The sequence below is a fragment of the Cricetulus griseus genome, chromosome 8, assembly GCF_003668045.3.
Source record: "Cricetulus griseus strain 17A/GY chromosome 8, alternate assembly CriGri-PICRH-1.0, whole genome shotgun sequence".
In the NCBI taxonomy this organism is placed as follows: domain Eukaryota; kingdom Metazoa; phylum Chordata; class Mammalia; order Rodentia; family Cricetidae; genus Cricetulus; species Cricetulus griseus.
This window is the reverse complement of record NC_048601.1, coordinates 31,470,534-31,489,772: the sequence shown is the minus strand read 5'-3', so window position 1 is coordinate 31,489,772 and position 19,239 is coordinate 31,470,534. Positions and strand designations below refer to the sequence as shown.

Genomic DNA, 19,239 nt, shown 5'->3' with positions numbered 1-19,239 from the left:
CCCGCCCTTTCTTTCTCGGGACCCTCAGGCCCACTCTTCCGGCCGCCCGGTAGCATCAAGGCGCCTCTTCCCGGAGGCTCCGCCTCCTAGCCACAAGCCCCGCCCACGCCGGCCTATTCTTCCCCCGTCGCCCCGCCCCTGCCCATTACTGCGGGCCCTGCGGCTTCTGTGGCGTCCCTCGGGCTCCGAGCCCTGCCCCCAGCTCCGCCTCGCCCTGCGCTCCCGCCCCGTCCCGCTCTGCCGCCTTCCTCCGAGACCAAGGCTAGGTCCCTACCGCAGCCGCCGCGCCAGCAGGAGGGAGGGAGCAGGAGGCGGCGGCGGAGGGGGAGGGGAGAAGGGCGGGCTCCTCACGCCCAGCCTCGCGCTGCCCATCCGTGTTCGCAGATTCGCCACAAACGGCCCGAGGACCCCCCCGGCTCCCCACGCTGCGAGTTCAGTCTCTAGAAGCTCCCCTAGAACATGGAGGGACTCCTCTGCACCTATTCTGTGTCCAGACGTCTTTTCCAGGCCCAGAGGATGGTCGCTCGCGTCTCAGCGGACCGGCTGAGAACCGTGGCGAAAGTGCGTACACGCAGCGCCACGGGGCCGCGTTTACCCAGGCGGACGCCGTCGCCGTCGCTGCTGCTGCTGCCGCCGCTGCCACAGCCTTTGCCGCCACGGTCTCGCTGCCGCTGTCCCTGTGCCGCCTCTGGGAGCCCCCTTATTGTCCCGGCGGCACTGGGTTCCCAGGCCAGAAGACCACAGAGCTCGGGTAACGCGAGGGTGCTTGCGGAATTGCGACACTGGGGCGCCGGCGGGACCGGGAGCGGCAGGGGTCAGCGCGGGAAGCCGGGCCAGAGCGTGCGGGACAGGAGCCGGGGCGGCCAGCTCCGCGTCCCGGAGTTGGGGTCTCCCCTTCCCGGCCCGTCTTTCCCCGCTGGCCTCCCCACGCGGGGTCGGAGCCCCGGCGGGCGCCCCCGGCGATGAGCCCGGACTGGAGGTGGCCGGTGAGTACGGGCCGGGGCCGGGGCAGTACCAGTGGAGAAGGGGCCGCCCAGGCGAGGCGCTCGGCGCTCGGCGCCTCCTGGCCCCTCGGGCGGGGAGAATTGACAGACCATTCGTTCGCGGCGAGCGTCCGCGGTAACAGTGTGTGTCCTCTGGGGCTGCCTGGGCCAGTGGCAGCCTTGGGAACCCTTGTTTGACTTGTTACACTTTGACAAAAAGGAAGCGGCGCCGCATCCGGGAGACCGTGCTCCGGCACCGCGGCCCTGGTCCCACCCCCTTGTCCCTTACTTCCTTCAGCTCCTGGAGTTCCTGGGAGTAGATGCTTCCTCCATACCTCTGGGCCCCAGGGCTTTCAGAGCTAAGTTCTGGTCACACCTTTGTGCCTCTGACACCAGGTCCCTGGGGGCACTGAGCCAGTTCGGGAACCAGGCCAGCAAAGCCAGAGTGGCAGCGTTCACCAGGGACCTGGCTTGGAAAGAGTTGAGCTTGTTTGTGCCTATAATTGGTTTCGTGTTTAAAGGCACAGCAGCAGCAGGTAGGAAATAGAAGTCAGTTGGAGTTGAACATGTAACTTGGAAGTCAGACGCCATCGACAGAAGGACTAGAATCGCTGGCTCTCGTGATTAAGCCTCAGGAGGAGAGGCTGAGAGTCAGTGTTTGTCAGGGAAGTCAGGCAGGCCTTGTATTGGTGGACCCAAGCACTCTAGTTCAGCTCATCCTGAGAGAAATTGGGGCAGTGACTGAGTAAGCTGGGCTCTCTGGGGTTTGGTGCCATCTGCTGTCTCTACTCACCCAGAAACACTGGAGTGGGGGATGGTTAGCCCTTGAGAACTCTGGAACTCAGTGCCTAGATTTTTATGTTCCTGTTTGTGCCCTTAGGGCCTGGCACTTGGTAGGCCCTGGATTAATGGTGCTTGAATCTGTAAATGAGGAAATAAGTGTAGCCTATGCTGTTTTCTCTGGGCAAATGACCGTTTTCACATGGTTCCTCCCCATATCTCCCCACCCAGTTCCAGGGCTAGGGTGAGGATCCCCATAAAGACCTCAGTAATGCCCTGATTATGCAGTCCATGGTTTCTGTTGGAATCTAGGACTGAACCATTGGCCACTCACTCAGGCTTACACATAGGCAACTTTTATCCTTAATCTGATCCTCCCCAACTTCCAGGCTGGTGGTCTTCATTCAACAGGCTTTTCATTTATTTGCCAAGGCTTGAGAGTCTAGTGCTTGCTAGGAATTGGCAAGATTTAGAAATAGATAGGTCTGGTGTCTACTGAAGGTCTCTCTGGAGCTGAGAAGAGAATGCTGTGGAAACAGTTTTTCCATGGAAGAATCGAAGAAGTCATAGTAAAGGTGTCATTTGAACTAGGTTCTGAAGAATTTGTAGGAGCTCACCAATTAGCATTCCTAATAGCCCTTGTACCTTGAGAGATTGTAACATTTAGGGAATGGTAGGCTGCTGTGTATGGACAACTGTAGTTACTGAAAAGAATCTAGAAAGGAAAACTAGGGCTAGAGAGTGAAAGGAATCCCGTGAATGTTCTCCTAGATAGTTTGGATATTATCCTGAGAAGCTGGGGGAGCAGTGGGAGGCTTTTAGTCACGTCATTGGTATGATCACTGCTACTTGGTGAGATTTGGCTAAAAGAATCGAGACATAAGCAGGATGACCAAGCAATAGGTCTAGAGGACCTGTGCCAAGACCTTTGTAAAGGAGCTGGCACTTGGAGATGCTCTAAAGAGAGGCTGGCCAGGACATGGTGACCTTGTGAGAAGAAAGACTGGAGAAAGTAGGCTGTATGGTGAAGGGTCTGGAAGCTATTGTCAGGCATGTGCTAACTGATCGGTATATTCTAGATGTGACAGCATGGGGGTGGACTTTGATGTGAAGACCTTCTGCCACAACTTGCGGGCAACTAAGCCACCATATGAATGCCCTGTGGAGACCTGCCGCAAGGTTTACAAGAGTTACAGTGGTATTGAGTACCACCTGTACCACTATGACCACGACAGCCCACCACCCCCACAGCAGACCCCCCTGCGCAAGCACAAAAAGAAAGGGCGCCAGTCACGACCAGCCAATAAACAATCACCCAGCCCCTCTGAAGTCTCACAGTCACCAGGCCGAGAGGTGATGAGTTATGCTCAGGCCCAGCGCATGGTAGAGGTGGACCTGCATGGCCGTGTGCACCGCATCAGCATCTTTGACAACCTGGATGTGGTGTCAGAGGATGAGGAGGCCCCTGAGGAGGCTCCAGAGAATGGCAGCAACAAGGAGAACACCGAGACACCCGCTGCTACACCTAAGTCAGGCAAGCATAAGAACAAGGAGAAACGCAAGGACTCTAACCACCACCACCACAGTGCTCCTGCCAGTGCTGCTCCCAAACTGCCTGAGGTGGTGTATCGTGAGCTGGAGCAAGATACCCCTGATGCACCACCCCGGCCTACTTCCTACTACCGGTAAGGCCACCACCACCTCCTACTCTAGCCCTGCCAAGGGAGTGTGAGCTGTCCCTGGGCTCTATAGACCCATGCTAGGCCCCGCAAGGGAGTGTGAGCTGTCCCTGGGCTCTATAGACCCATGCTAGGTCCTGCAAGGGAGTGTGAGCTATCCCTGGGCTTTGTAGACCCATGCTAGGTCGTGTATTCAGTGCTTTATAGCCATCTCCCTTTTTTTTTTTTTTTTTTTTTTTGTTTTGTTTTGTTTTGTTTTTAATTTAAATAAGGCTTGGTTTGGGGGTTTTGGTTTTTGCAGGGGGCTTGTATGTTTTGTTTGAGACAGGGTTTATCTGTATAACAGTCCAGGCTGTATTGGAACTTAACTATGTAGCCAGGCTGGCCTTGAATTGACAAACGAGCTGCCTACCTCTTTCTTCCTGAATGTTCTCTTGACATTGCACCCAGCTATAGCCACCTCTGTATTCTCAGAACTCTTAAACAGTCATTGTTCTCATTTCAGAGAGTGTTAGGTCTGTCAAAAGTCACTTGCTAGGCACCTCTGAACTGAGCTTGAAACCCAAGTCTCCGGAACCTCAAAGCTGCACTGTTGCCCTGCACCCATGTCAGCTCTGATTTCTGACCCTTTCTACCTTTTCACTGCATGGCCATGGCCTGGTGCTCTAGAAACTTCATCTGCACAACATATGCAGTGTTCTTCCCTAGGGTAGAAGACATTAGCTTCAGAAGACCCTAAATGCAGGTGATAAATCTGTGATGTAATTTCCCTGCTGTTCTGTTAGTGTTACCTGTCCTTTAACAGCTCTGTAATCAGTGTTTCCATTGTTGACATAGTACCTCTCCAATGGCTCTTTTATTTATTTCATTTATTTTTTTTCTTTGTATTCCATTCCTTCTAAGAGCTAGTCATAATGGCTCCTATTGAACTTGCAGACATTCATAATTTTATAAAAACATCTTTTTATATTTACTTATTTGTGTGTCTGCACATACACTTGTATCACAGCACCCGTGGAAGCTAGAGGACTACTTGTGGGAGTCAGTTCTCCTACCATGCAGGTCCCAGGTCCCAGGATAGGATTTAGGCCATTGGATTTGGGAGCAGGCACCTTTACCCATTTAACTGTCTTGCTGGCCCTGAAGTCACAGACATTATAAAGCTAATTCCATTAACATGAGAAAAAAAGATGTACAGTGTGTGGGCAATGGGGTGGTGAACTATTAGGTAGAAATCTCAGCCATAGGATGTTATCAAAACCAAGTGTAAAACCCTCGTGGAGTCCTGGCCACTGAAGCCAGGAAACAGTTTGTTCATTTGTATTTATTGTAAAGACTCTCCTGTAAAAAGTGGCTTTTGCCTAAAGATGCAATTCACTTGATATTACAGTAACCGCCTGGGAATACAGTGTCCAAGTTTTATTAAGTATTTTCTTTCCTTTCATCTGTTCAGCTCTGTTCCCCCTTTCTGTTTTCTACTCTTTTTCTCTTGGAATTTACTACCATGCTTCTTCACCCCCCAACAGGCCCCTCTTTGGGCCTTCCTCTCCTCTAATGGCTCTTGGCATGCATAATCTGTTCTCACAGGCAGTCCAGCCCAACTTACTCAGCTGCTTCTCTTCCTCCCCCCACACAGTCACTTTTCTCCTGGGATCAGCTCTTTTCTCTAGAGGAGCAGTTTTCAGCTGGTGTGTTGCAGTCCGTTGGGGATAATGTTATTGTAATTATCATAGTTAGCAAAATTCCCCATGTTTTGGAAATGACTTACTTTTGTAAAAACTTGAAGGTCTGAGGTCGTCACTCAGCATTTTCCTTTGCTCAAATTCCAGTGCACTTCATGAGGGGGAGGGAGAGGGTGGTGCGTCAGCTGTTGTGCCAAGAATTGTACATGACACACAGCCCACCTATCTGTGCCACAGTCTGTAATCTGGGAGCCTGTGGGAGTATGTTATGTACGTACCATCACATACTGTCATGTGTCAAGGCAGAGGAACAGGCAAGACCTGATGTTTAAGAGAGCTAGTGCAAGCCCTAGAACCATCCAGCTACTGCACACCAGCTCTGATCATATGCTTATTCCAGGAGCACAAGCTGAACTCACTTTGGGTTAAGAGGGAAAGGGCTAAGGAAGAAGCTGCCCACACACACATTTTAATCTCTCTCTTCCCTGCTACCCCCCCCCAAATGCCTTTCATTTGAACAACACTGAGAATCTATTTCTGTATAGTGAATCAGACATGATCCCTGCCTCTGTCTAGAGAAGGAGTTAGGCACAAACAGCTATAATTCAAGGCAAAGTGGGTTAGGGCTATACAAAAGCTAATAATAAAGTTGACATTTATTGAATAGTTGCTTCATACGAAGCACTGTGCTAAGCATTTCCCTTTATTAACTCATTTCATGCTCACAACAGCAGTGTCAGGCAGGTCATATTAGCATTGCCACTTTATAGATAAGGAAACCAAGACTCAGAGAGCTTAAGGCTTAAGGTCATATACTGTCATACAGAGACCAGGCAAATAGCCCCAGAGCTTCTGTGCATATGACCTGCTTGTATTCATTTTCCATGTGGAGAGAGGAATTAACATTCTGCTGTAACATGCTGTGTACCACATGATTTAGCTACTCTACCCCCCCACACACACACACACACACTTAAATACGGGGCCTCGTGTGTCCTAGGCTAGCTTCCAACTCACTGTGTAGTAGCCTTGAACTTTTGATTTTTCTGCCTCTGTCTCTTGAGTGCTAGATTTACAGTTATGCCATCACACCTGGTTTTATGGGGTGCCAGGGATTGAACCAGGGCTTTGTGCATGCTAGGCAAAAATTGTACCAACTGAGTATATCCCCAGCTCTTTAGCCATTCCCTTTTGCAATGTCATTTAAAGTTATCATTTACTGAATATAGCCCTCATTCTTCTATCAGTAAAGCTTTGATACAGGGCAGAGCAGTGATGTTCTGAACATGACAGAATGGCAAAGACAAAGTTTAAAACCAGGTTTGTTAAGAGCCAAAGTCCTGTTCTTGTCTTACACTCTGTAGTTGGCAATGCTGGAGTCTAGGTGGCCTAAGGCAGGGCAAGGTGGGTGCCTGTTGTGTCGCAGCAACCTGGAGCAGCCTCTGCTCTAGGCCTGCTGTCTTGGAGAGATCCAAAGTGGATGTGAAAAGGCTGGGGCCAAAGATTAGATGCCAGCTCTGTCATTCCCTGGTGATAGGACCTATCCGTCATAGGTTATTAACAATTTTCTCAAAGCCTCACTTTCTTCATCTACAAATAAAGATGATAAGAACACTGATCTGCTAGTTGTAATAGAGAATAGATGTAACTTGGCCTGGTGCCTGGCCCATAGTAAATGCCCAGTCAGTCATAGCTATTATTATCTTTCAAGGCTATCCAGAGAACAAACAGTATGTAGCTTTTGAAAGACTCCTAGCACCTTCTGAAAGAAGGTCCATGGTGTCTTTAGTACTTGTCAGCTTTGCTAAAGCAGGCTTGTATTCATTTGCCAGTTTTGTACAAAGAACTGCCTTCCTCTGACTGTACAATCCCCCATATTCCCATGATGGGCCTTCATTTATCCAACATTTCGCCTTTTAAGGGGTCTAGCTGAGCCTCTATACTTAAGGGAAGACAGCATCATATGACAGCCACAACATGAGTACTAGAGAGGTAGGCCTGTGTTTATGACCAAGCTTTAGGGCACTTTCTTACAAGTAAGCTAAGGAAGTTAACTTCCCCCACATTTAGGGTTCCTTTCTGCAAGACAGAAACATCCTAGTAACTATGAATGTGGGGTTAAGGTAAGGCTAGAATGAGACGTGCATACAATGGATCATCAAACTACCTGTGTGAACTTCAGGTACATCGAGAAGTCTGCAGAGGAGCTGGATGAGGAAGTAGAATATGACATGGATGAGGAGGACTACATCTGGCTGGATATTATGAATGAGCGACGGAAGACCGAGGGTGTGAGTCCTATCCCACAGGAGATCTTTGAGTACCTAATGGACCGGTTGGAGAAGGAGTCCTACTTTGAGAGTCACAATAAAGGTGACCCCAATGCACTAGTGGATGAAGATGCCGTGTGCTGTATCTGCAATGATGGCGAGTGCCAGAACAGCAATGTCATCCTCTTCTGTGACATGTGCAACTTGGCTGTGCACCAGGAGTGCTACGGTGTCCCCTATATCCCTGAGGGCCAGTGGCTGTGCCGCCGTTGCCTGCAGTCACCTTCTCGTGCAGTTGACTGTGCTCTGTGCCCCAATAAGGGTGGTGCCTTTAAGCAGACAGATGATGGCCGCTGGGCCCACGTGGTGTGTGCCTTGTGGATACCTGAGGTCTGCTTTGCCAACACAGTCTTCCTAGAACCTATTGACAGCATTGAACACATCCCACCAGCCCGCTGGAAGCTCACCTGCTACATTTGCAAACAGCGGGGCTCTGGAGCCTGCATCCAGTGCCACAAGGCCAACTGCTACACAGCCTTCCATGTGACATGTGCCCAGCAGGCTGGCCTTTACATGAAGATGGAACCTGTGCGGGAGACAGGTGCCAATGGCACCTCCTTTAGTGTCCGCAAGACAGCCTACTGTGACATCCATACACCCCCAGGTTCTGCTCGCCGCCTACCTGCCCTATCCCACAGTGAGGGTGAGGAGGAGGAGGATGAAGAAGAAGATGAGGGTAAGAGCTGGAGCTCAGAGAAGGTTAAGAAGGCCAAGGCCAAGTCCCGGATTAAGATGAAGAAAGCTCGGAAGATCTTGGCAGAGAAGCGGGCAGCAGCACCTGTGGTGTCTGTGCCCTGTATTCCGCCACACAGGTACATGGGCAGCAGTGGGCAGGAAGGGGAAGGGAGAAGCCCTCAGAGGGACTGTGGGGCCTAATTAGAGTGGCCTGCTTGCCTTCCTATCAGAGCGGCTTGGAAGTGAAAAAGAAAGTAAAAAAGAGGTAATCTTAAACCGGGTGGTGGTAGCACACGGCTTTAATCCCAGCACTTGGGAGGCAGAGACAGGCGGATCTCTGTGAGTTCGAGGACAGCTAGGACTGTCTTGGGCCAGGGGGATGATCTACCTGACTTTTGCATTAGGAGCCAGAAACTCTGAACCTTTAGCAGATGGAGCACATATTTAAGCTGCCCTCTTTTTGATGGTGCTTTTTGTTAAGATTAAACATCCACTGAGGAAAAGTGATCTTCCCATGAAAGAATCAATGAAAAGTGGGAAGAAGGCTCAGAAAGTTGTGAAGGGGCTGGGATGCAGCTCAGTTGTCAGATGTGCTTAGCATTTATAGGGATCTGGGTTCAGGTCCCCAACACAGAAATAAGTGCATAGCATGTGCAGCTTGATCATGCACAGAGATGCTACAGTGTCATCTGTGATCCTAAGGGCCACCTTCCCATGTTGTTGACTGTGCCCTGTGGAGTGCTGCTCAGTCAGGCTGTGATTGTCAGTTGTTTTTTAGCTGTCTTGTGTTGTCTGGTTGACTTCACTATACGTTTCTGTGCCTGTAATTTATCTTCACTTGATCTTAGCAAAAAGGCCAACAGGTGATGGGGTACATTATCTTCTCCACAGGGTCAGTCCGAGAGGTCAGAGTTTAACTGTGCCCTGGGCTGCTGTGGCTAAGTGTACTTAGAGGCAGACTGATGCTGTTCTGCTTAGTGATGAGAGTTTGGTTTCCTCTCTGCTGTGTTGTGCCACTCAAGGCACTGTTGATTATGTCTCAAGCCCAGAATTCCAAGCTGCTCCTTCTCTTTCCTCCTCTTTTCTCTTTGAGATAGAATCTCTTATAGTAGGCTGGGCTAGAACTCCATATAGAGGCAAAGATTACTTTGAGGTTCTGGATCCTTTTGCCTCCACTTCCTGAGTGCTGGGATTACAGGTGTGAGCTACTTACTATGCTTGGTTTTCCAGACATTTCTGGTAAGCATCATAGCCCCCACTTGTCCTCATTCAGAAATTCTTACTGGCAGTCAGGACCTAGCAGGGTTTTACTTTGTTCCCTGGTTCCCAGACTCAGTAAGATCACCAACCGCCTGACCATCCAGAGGAAGAGCCAGTTCATGCAGAGGCTACACAGCTACTGGACTCTGAAACGACAGTCACGGAATGGGGTCCCACTACTCCGGCGTCTGCAGACACACCTTCAGTCTCAGAGGAACTGTGATCAAGTCGGGGTACTGTGTCCAAATCCCTGTGGGCTGTGGAAACTAATACCAAAAGGGCAAGGACCAAAATTTGTAGTGATAGCCTCCAGCATCAAAGAACTTAAGATTTTTTTTCACCTTTAAATCAACCCCCAAAGCAGGGTCAGCATGAAATCTATATATTACCAGGTTGATGAAAGGCATCATTCCTGAACATTATTATCTTGGTTTTAGACCCTGGTAACAAGTAGATGGAGGTAAATTACTGACAAATTACCAGGCTTCCCCCTTAGACTTGTCCTGCCCTTGTCCTAGGTTTCCTGCACTCCTCTTCTGGATTCCTCTTTGGGTCTCTCACCATCTGATGCTCCTTTTACCTCTACAGAGAGATTCTGAAGATAAGAACTGGGCCCTCAAAGAACAGCTCAAGTCCTGGCAGCGGCTCCGGCATGACCTGGAGCGAGCTAGACTGCTGGTGGAGTTGATCCGCAAGCGAGAGAAACTCAAAAGGGAGACGGTGAGTGTTCCTGGGCCAGCCCTGGTTCTGACAGCAGAACACAGCTCTGGAGGAGGTAGCCTTGTGTCCCTGGCCGGGAGGCACCAAAGCCCATAATAGCATTGAGTGTCCTATTACTTATGTGCTTTTAAGCCTGTGGGAAGCTTGAATATCAAAAGAGACTGCATAGTATCCTAACCTCTGACCCAGGCAGCTCAGGCCAGGAGTTCAAGGAAGGGGGACCAAAGTGGATAGAGACAGCTTTCTTTCAGTGGGGCCTGGATGAGAAAAGCATGTTCCTAAGCCAGCAGGGACCATCTCCTTTGACCCCTGCTGAGGGACTGGACAGGGCCTAGCTGATCCAGCCTTTTTGTGTGCCAGATCAAGATCCAGCAGATTGCCATGGAAATGCAGCTGACCCCTTTCCTCATCCTCCTCCGAAAAACCTTGGAGCAGCTGCAAGAGAAGGACACAGGCAACATCTTCAGCGAGCCGGTCCCTCTGTCTGAGGTAACCGAATTGGACGAAGTAAGAACCCCTTCCCCTCGCTCCAACTTCTTTCTCTTCTTCTCCCAGTTGGACCCCTGCTGCAGGTCTGGCCCAGGGACTAGGTGGGGACCTAGACATAAAGGATTCGGTGGCTCTGGAGCAGGATGAAGTAGAGCCACATCTATCACCTGGACTCTTGTCTTGACCTTATCACACCCTAAGAACTCAGAATGGGAGGCCGTCTTCACTCCTTCCCCAGAGTCTGCCAGATGAATAGTCACAAGGCAGGAAGATTAGAATGGAAGCTTTAGAAGGTTCAGAATCTAGAGTCAGCTTTGAAGCCCTAGGGTCACTTTTCTCTCAGAAAGATATAAAAATGAGACATCTGAGGCAGCAGCCTTACCACAACCCTTATGATAAGCAAGAACAACAGTAAGAATACAAGGCAGTACAATTTTTAGAGAATTCTCATGGCTTCTTCTTCTTCTTCTTTTTTTTTTTTTTTTCTTATTAAAACTGCCCATGGTTCCAGGAAATAGATTTACCTGCATTTTCCAGGAGAGGAAAATAAGGCCCAGAGAGGATAAGAGACTACTGTGACCATAGTAAAGTCAGAATTAAAACTTCCCTTGTACTACATGCCTGCCTCTTAACTGTGGTGGGAGGAGGTTGCTAGGTACATTTCAGGGGTGGGAGGGCTGTTAAGAGTAGGGTTTGGGAGAATAAGAACAGATCTCCACTTAAACACTTACCCTGCTTTCCCAGGTACCTGACTACCTAGACCACATAAAAAAGCCCATGGATTTTTTCACCATGAAGCAGAACTTGGAGGCTTATCGCTACTTGAACTTTGATGATTTTGAGGAGGACTTCAACCTCATTGTCAGCAATTGCCTAAAGTATAATGCCAAGGACACCATCTTCTACAGGGCAGCAGTGCGACTCCGTGAGCAGGGTGGCGCTGTGCTCCGGCAGGCCCGGCGCCAGGCAGAAAAAATGGGCATTGACTTTGAGACGGGCATGCATATCCCTCACAACCTGGCTGGAGATGAGGCCCCACACCACACTGAAGATGGTGGGTGATGAGTCATCTGCATGCATAGAGGCCAATGCCAGAGATGGACAGCTTTCCAAAAGTCCCTATCTGGGAGCAGGCAGTACAGGCAGAAAGCAGCTGAGCAGCAGCAGGCTATCCCCAGGAATGCTCCCCAAGAAGCCAGACAGGGTGAATGGATAGCTGGGCCACCATTCTATGTACTAGTGCTGCCATTTTGCAGCGCTTCCTGGGAGAAGCCAATGGGAAGAGTGGGTTCCTGCTGCCTGCCTAGGTTCAAGGGGCCCAATGGGCTGCCCTGAGCCTGACCTTTCTCCCCCCAACTCTCCCTGGCAGCAGAGGAAGAACGGCTGGTACTGCTGGAGAACCAAAAACACCTTCCAGTAGAAGAGCAGCTGAAGTCGTTGCTGGAGCGACTGGATGAAGTCAATGCCAGCAAGCAGAGTGTGGGCCGTTCCCGGCGTGCAAAAATGATCAAGAAAGAGATGACAGCATTGCGGAGGAAGCTTGCTCACCAGCGGGAGACTGGCCGGGATGGGCCTGAGCGTCATGGCCCCTCTAGCCGGGGCAATCTAACACCCCACCCAGCAGTCTGTGACAAGGATGGACAGACAGACAGTGCCGCAGAAGAGAGCAGCAGCCAGGAGACAAGCAAAGGTCTGAACCCCATAGCAAGATAGACCCCAAAGCAAGTCAGATTTTGGCTCTGCAGTACATACTCAGCCCTGCTGTCCTTTCTGCATAGCTAGCTGCACTTTCTCCTTCAATCCCCTGTCAGGGGCCTCTTAGCTGCCTTTCTGGCTGTTGGTATGAGTCCTTCTAAATCCTCAACCCCAAAATCATCTCCCCAATTCTAGACAGAATAATGATCCTATATTCCCAGGATGTGACCCTGGACATATACCCTACCTTTTCATGTCAGGCCCCTCACCAACTCTCCTTCTCTCTTTCTCTGCTCCAGGCCTGGGTCCCAACATGTCCTCAACCCCCGCACATGAGGTGGGCAGGAGAACCTCAGTTCTGTTCTCCAAAAAGAACCCGAAGACAGCTGGACCGCCCAAGAGGCCGGGCCGGCCCCCCAAAAACCGGGAGAGCCAGATGACCCCCAGCCACGGAGGCAGTCCTGTGGGGCCCCCCCAGCTCCCCATCATGGGCTCCCTGCGTCAGCGCAAGAGGGGTAGGAGCCCCCGGCCCAGTTCGAGTTCAGACAGCGACAGTGATAAGTCCACAGAAGACCCCCCAATGGGTGAGCTTCATTATCACCCAGCCCCTCCCCCCAAGAGAGTGAGCAGAGCTACCATTCTTCCCAATGTACTTTGAGCTCTCCCTTCATTTCCTTATACAAGACAGCTAGAAGGGCCCTTAAAGTCCTTGAATTCCATTCCCTCATCCTTCATTTGTGAAAACTAAGGCTCAAAGATACTGACCCAGCCAGGTTCCCATCCAAGCCCGGCTCCCGTATCACTTTACCTTTGCTCTTCTCTCCTTCCTTGGGGAACTTCCTGCCCTTTAGGTCCTTTGTATCTTTAGGCCAAGGGAAGGTGAAGGTCAGTGCAGAGCTTTGACCCACTATGGTAAAACTGCTCAGAGCTATCTTTGCTGGCCAAAGTTGCAGGAATTTTCCAGCCCAGAAAGAGAACCTAGACTCACTCCACCTTGCCTCCATGCTATGCTGGCTCTGATCTACAGCTTTCTGACCAGTTGGTTCCTTCCCTCCTCCTCTTCCCTCCAAGACTTACCAGCTAATGGCTTCAGCAGTGGGAACCAGCCAGTGAAGAAGAGTTTCTTGGTGTACCGTAATGACTGCAACCTTCCCCGAAGCAGCTCAGACTCTGAGTCCAGCAGCAGCAGCAGCAGTAGTGCCGCCTCAGACCGGACCAGGTACTAGCCCTGAAGATGGGATGCAGCCATCAGGATGCCTTTCCAGGTTCTCCCATGGAAGCTGGGTGTCAGCCATTTTCGCTCAAAGGAAGGAGCTCAAATCCAAGTGTCCCTACAAAATAAACGGGATGGATCAGTCACCCTAACAGAACACAGGTTCTGTTAAGCTGATGCTTTATAGAGCAATGCAAACTGGTGCCTTGGCCCTCAGACATACTTTATTTTGGGCACTAAGATGTTTATAATGACTGACTACAGATGCTGGAGAGATGGCTCAGCAGTTAAGAGAACTGATTGTTCTTCCAGAGGACCTGAGTTCAAGTCTCAGCACCCACATGGCAGCTCACAACTGTCTTTAACTCCAATTCCAGGGCATCTGGCATCCTCACACAGGTCATACATGCAGACAAAATACCAATTCACATCAAAAAAACAAAAAACAAAAAACAAAAAAACAAAACGGGGGAAGTAGGATTAAATTTATTTAAAAGCAAAATACTGAATCCACATAAAATTCTTAATGTCTGTGTTCTCTTTAAAAATCAGAGGATGGTGGGCTGGAGATGGCTCAGCAGTTAAGAGCACTGACTGTTCTTCCAGAGGACCTGGGTTCAATTCCCAGTACCCACATGGCAGCTCACAGCTGTCTGTAATTCCAGTTCCAGGGGACCTGACACCCTTACACAGACACACATGCAGGCAAAACACCAATGCACATGAAATAAAATAAATTATTTAAAAAAAAAAAATAAGGCGTACACCTTTAATCCCAGCACTTGGGAGGCAGAGGCAGGTGGATCTCTGTGAGTTTGACACCAGCCTGGTCTACAAGAGCTAGTTCTAGGACAGCCTCCAAAGCCACAGAGAAACCCTGTCTCAAACCCCACCCCACCCCCCAAAAAAACAGAGGCTCAAGCCAGGTGGTGGCTCACACCTTTAATCCCAGCATGCAGGAGAATCTCTGTGAGTTTGAGGGCAAAGTCTACAGACTAAGTTCCAGGACAGCAAGGGCTACACAGAGAAACCCTGTTTAACCAAAATCAGAGGATCAGCTGGTTGTGGTTGCTCATACCTGTAACTCTAGCACTTAAGAGTAGGATTGCTGCAAACTCAAGGCCAGCCTGGACTACAGAGTAAGTTCCAGTCTAGCCATGGCTACATATGTGCCCTGTCTCAAGGACTAGGGATGTAGCTCCTTGATGGAACACTTGTCTAGCTTGTGTGAGGCTCTAAGATCAATCTCAAGTACTTCAGAACAATAAATTATTCTCCTAGAAGATCTGGCAGCTCTGGTCAGTATTGTATAGACAGGCAGGCTTTCTGCTCAGTGACTGACCTCTACATTAGTCTGATTACTAGCCTAACCCCTAAGTGTGTGAGTTGCAAACTTCATACAGTCTACTTTTCAAAATTCTAGATTTGAGTGTTTAACGAGAGGACCCCTGCCACACAATTCCCCATTTCCTCCTCTGAATTGCATTCTAATTGTCTTTCCACAGCACAACACCCTCAAAACAAGGCCGGGGCAAGCCCTCCTTCTCTAGGGGGACATTCCCAGAGGACAGCAGTGAAGATACCTCAGGCACTGAGAATGAGGCCTACTCCGTGGGCACTGGCCGCGGCGTGGGCCACGGCAGTAAGTACCCTCACCCAAAGTCAGGGGTGCTGGGAACCCAGTTTCAAGGCCTTGCCAGCTCCCCAGCTGATGATCCGCCCCCTCTTTCCCATTCCTGTGAAGTGGTAAGAAAGAGTCTGGGTCGAGGAGCTGGCTGGCTGTCAGAAGATGAGGACTCCCCATTGGATGCTCTGGACCTTGTGTGGGCCAAATGCCGAGGTTATCCATCGTATCCAGCTCTGGTAGGCCTGTCGTTTCTTGTCCTTACCCCTTATTTTCCAGCCCTAAGACTGGGATTCATAAGTGTAGCCTTGCCCTTTCCCTGCCAAGCTACAGAGCACGGGGCTCCTTAGCAGGTAGACTGATAGACAGATGTAGCTTGAGTACCCCAGAGAGATCCCAGTCAGTTTCCCACCTCTCCCTATCTCTTCCTTTTTGCCTTTTAGACTCTAAAATAATATGGCAAAGTCAACACTACATATTCTTCAGTTATAGTCTTCAAATTTTTAGATAGTAGTAGCTTTGGGAAGGAACTGACCTAAACCAAACTGGGCTTGTATTATACCCTCAGATCATTGATCCAAAGATGCCCCGAGAAGGTATGTTCCACCATGGGGTTCCCATCCCTGTACCACCACTAGAGGTTCTAAAACTTGGGGAACAGATGACACAGGAAGCCCGAGAGCATCTCTACCTCGTTCTCTTCTTTGACAACAAACGAACCTGGTAAGAAAAGAGGGGGTGCATTTGGTGTGACCTGAAGCCATAGATTAAACACAGCCAACTGTGATGTGGGGCAGACTGCCAAGAGACACAACAGATTAGGTTATTACAAGGTATTGAGGGGGCATACTTAGAATAACTCTAAGCAAAAGAGTGTGTTTGTCCTGAGTCTGATGGGCTTAGTGGGCAGCAGCTGGCTAACAGCTGTAACTACAAACTAAAAGACCATCAGTGACTGGCAAATTTAGGGTGGCTCCCTGCCCACACTCAGATGTCTTCTAGACTTAGTTTTCCCACTTCTTCATCTATAGTAATGAAGGGGGGAAAGCAAGCATAAATATTTCGGCTTTATACTCAGGAGGCAGAGGCAGGCAGATCTCTTGAGTTCGGGGCCAGCTAGGACTACAGTGAGAAAACATGTCTCAAAAAGCAAAAAGGAGAAGAAAATTTGGCTTTAATCTGTATAGTCTCCCTGAAACAGCTGGGACAAGATACCTATTTGAGGCTTTTTATACCCATAAAATGCCCTGTGGTTATGCTGTAGAATTAATGTCTTCCTAGTGAGAATTCATTCCTCATACTTAAGAAATTAATAAAGGAATGTCTTTTTAATAATACCATGCAACTGGTTCTGGCTAATGCACAAAAGAGAACCAGCCTCAAACAGAACATTTAACCAGCTTCTATAGGTCTTAGGCTATATATTTCACATACACTGTCATCTTAAATCTCTTCCAGGCCATGGTCCCAGGTTACAAGAGAGACAGGAGACTGCAAGTCTGGCCAATTGGGCAGCGAGATTTATACAGCAAAGAAATTGCCATAATTATTTAAGTACACCAGTGTTGTTCTTTTCTGAATAGTTGTAACCCAGAGTCATCTTGCCCACTTGGCAGAATTATGCTTTCCCTGATAAGACGTTCACTTAATTGCAGACCAGCCATTAATGATGGCTGTCACTTGCACTGCCGCCTTGAGATGACCCTTAGAAGAATGTTCTTTGATGTGGGGATGGTCCTAATGGCTGTTTTTACGTCAGTGTTGCCTCCTTTTGTTCTGGGAGTGGAGATTAATTGGAGTCACTCTTGGTCAACAACCATTAGCAGACACATTTTCTCAGCAACCCTAGACTGCCATAATGGTACAAAAGTTTCTTTGCTACAATTTCTAACACTCCTGGTTAGTTCACTACTCACCTTCCAGTCAAATCTGAGGCAGAACTTCTTACCGAACTTCTACTTTGTTTAACTTAATATTTCCTAAGCAAGTCTTTTAGTAATTCTTTTATAGCACCAATTTTATTACTTCAGGTTTCTCCTGAATCAGTTATCCCTCCTAGTATAATTAATAGTTATTCCCCCTACTATAACTGTTGGCTGGGCTATTCTCTATATACTACACAGTCTCTTGAGAGCAGGGATACTGAGAATCAGGAATTTCTAAATGCATGTAGTGTGGATGGGCTACTACTTGTTCCCCCTGAAATCCATGCCTCTTCTCTTTACCTTGTCTGACAGGCAGTGGCTGCCCAGGACTAAACTCGTTCCTCTGGGTGTGAACCAGGATCTAGACAAAGAGAAGATGCTGGAGGGCCGCAAGTCCAACATCCGCAAGTCAGTGCAGATTGCCTATCACAGGGCTCTGCAGCACCGAAGCAAGGTGCAGGGTGAGCAGAGCAGCGAGACCAGCGATAGTGACTGATACTGTCAGAGCCCAACTACAGTGCTCTGTGACCGATCTCCTTCCCTTTGCTCACTGTCCTGGAGTTGTGCCGCCCTCTGCACTGATTAATTCCTGGTCTTGGGGCCAGTCTCAGGGGAAGTTGGGTGGGGGAGGTCCCTCCTGCCCTGAGTGCAGCTGGACTGTACAAAACACTCCAAGGGCCCATGGCCACTCAGTGCAAGGAGAGGAGAGGTCCCACAGGTCAAAAAGAGCTTAAGACCTCATGGTGTTGTAGGGCAGGATGGTGGGTCATGGTAAAAATACTGCATAAAACATGCCATACCACCACCCTTACCTGCTTGTGCCAGGGGAATCCATAACTGCCTAGAGGCCTGAGGCCCTTGCAGGTGGTAAGGTAAGCCAGCATTATCCCAGCCTAGCAGTGGAATTGATGTCTGTCTAGCCTGGAAGAGGGGCACTAGGTGACCCCTCCCCTGCTGTTGTAAATACTGTAATTATTGGAGAATTTAAATTATTCTCATTTGTAACTGCGTTTCCGGGTCGCGCCAGAGTCATTTGGTACTAAAAAAGAGAAAAAGAAAAAAAAAGAATGGAGCTTGTCTCTATTTCCTTTCTTTTTCCCATAGAATCCCCCCTACCTTTCAAACTGGTTTGTATTTATTTCAAAGGAAGAAAATATATTGATTCTTAGAAAATAAAGTCTACTTAGTATTCTTTTTTTTCTTGCCTTCTACCAGGGCAGAAGGATTCAAAGGAAGAGATCTTTGCCTCATGGGTGAGACATACTTGTGCCCAAGGGTTTGCTGACTACTGTGCATGCTAGGCATAAGACAACACATCAGCAAGTTTGATATGGTGGCACAGTCCTACAATCCTTGGACTTGAGGTGCTGAGGCAGGAAGACTGCCATGAGTTCAAGGCCAGGCAGAATAACATAACAAAAACCTGTCTTTTAAAAGTTTCTTCAACAAAGCTGAAAGCTCCCATTTCCTATGTACTAAGTGTCAGGCACTGCCCTATGTATCTACAAATACATAAATTGTTTCTAATCCCTGTAGTAACTATGGGGTGGGCTAATAAATAATAGGCCAGTTACCTCTACAGTGACAAGCCCATATTAAGTACCTTTAGGTACACTGTTGTGTAATCTTCACAGTAATTATGGGGTGGGTTAATAACTAACAAGTTGTACAGCCAGGATTTAAACTTGGGCCCATTTGTGTGGACATCTGGCTCTTCAGTCCGCATGCTAAAACCAGATGAAGAGTTCACTGCTGACTTCCTTTGTGGATTCCACATGGCTCAAGTCCTTTGTTAGGACTATAGCTTACGTGCTTCAAACACTACAGTTGAGACCTTAATTGGAAACAGTAAGGTTGTACAAGACTGTTCATACACATCGAACCTCAGCATCTTTTCCAATTCAAACACTTGTTGGAGGGAATGCCTTCTAAGTGCCTGGCACCTATAAAGTGACATGCCTACAGATGAGGTAACCAAAGTAAGACATGGCTGCCTGTGGCCTTGCAGCTACTTAGAATGAACTGAGACACCTTGCGGTACATAGGACACAAAGATAAACCAGCAGCAGACCTTGCTCTCAAATCTGTAGTCCAACGATTTAGGTACAACCCCCAAAATCTCTAAGTGGAAAATGTCCTAGTGTGTCAGACTAATGTCTCAAGTTCTCATGTCTCCTAGCCCCC

At 49.0% G+C, this 19,239-nt stretch overlaps 1 protein-coding gene and 1 long non-coding RNA gene across 16 annotated transcripts in view; one reads left to right on the top strand and one right to left on the bottom strand.

Moving 5' to 3' along the window:
- Positions 1–19,239, bottom strand: part of LOC118237962 — an 87,684-nt gene that overhangs the window by 67,783 nt on the left and 662 nt on the right. For 5 of the 6 annotated variants that reach the window (XR_004771103.1, XR_004771104.1, XR_004771105.1 and 2 more), the window contains exon 2: positions 13,371–13,624. This is a non-coding gene — a long non-coding RNA (uncharacterized LOC118237962). Of the gene's footprint in view, positions 1–12,870; positions 13,156–13,370; positions 13,625–19,239 lie in introns of those variants that run through there. The other variant, XR_004771100.1, reaches the window with a different exon arrangement.
- Positions 620–18,232, top strand: Brpf1 (bromodomain and PHD finger containing 1). Of its 10 annotated transcripts, none has more exons than XM_027429064.2 (14): positions 631–986; positions 2,843–3,448; positions 7,307–8,266; positions 9,460–9,622; positions 9,978–10,109; positions 10,470–10,598; positions 11,343–11,652; positions 11,971–12,288; positions 12,593–12,877; positions 13,365–13,512; positions 15,012–15,148; positions 15,251–15,369; positions 15,699–15,853; positions 17,368–17,551. In XM_027429064.2, exons 2-14 carry the CDS (start codon positions 2,853–2,855, stop codon positions 17,549–17,551), a joined length of 3,636 nt encoding a protein of 1,211 aa, XP_027284865.1. In that variant the 5' UTR covers positions 631–986; positions 2,843–2,852. The 10 variants fall into 10 exon arrangements, with proteins under 10 accessions (XP_035304696.1, XP_027284862.1, XP_027284860.1 ...); XM_027429062.2 differs by having other exon boundaries at positions 10,470–10,616; positions 11,968–12,288; XM_035448805.1 differs by having other exon boundaries at positions 620–751; positions 10,470–10,616; positions 11,968–12,288; positions 15,012–15,369.

What these genes read in the sequence shown, in the direction of transcription:
- Brpf1 (XM_027429058.2), top strand. Translation starts at nt 2,853, where the DNA reads ATGGGGGTGGACTTTGATGTGAAGACCTTCTGCCACAACTTGCGGGCA. An exon ending in GCCGCCTCAGACCGGACCAG is followed by an intron (nt 13,513 to 15,011) that starts GTACTAGCCCTG and finishes GTCTTTCCACAG; the next exon opens with CACAACACCCTCAAAACAAG. An exon ending in ATCCATCGTATCCAGCTCTG is followed by an intron (nt 15,370 to 15,698) that starts GTAGGCCTGTCG and finishes TTATACCCTCAG; the next exon opens with ATCATTGATCCAAAGATGCC.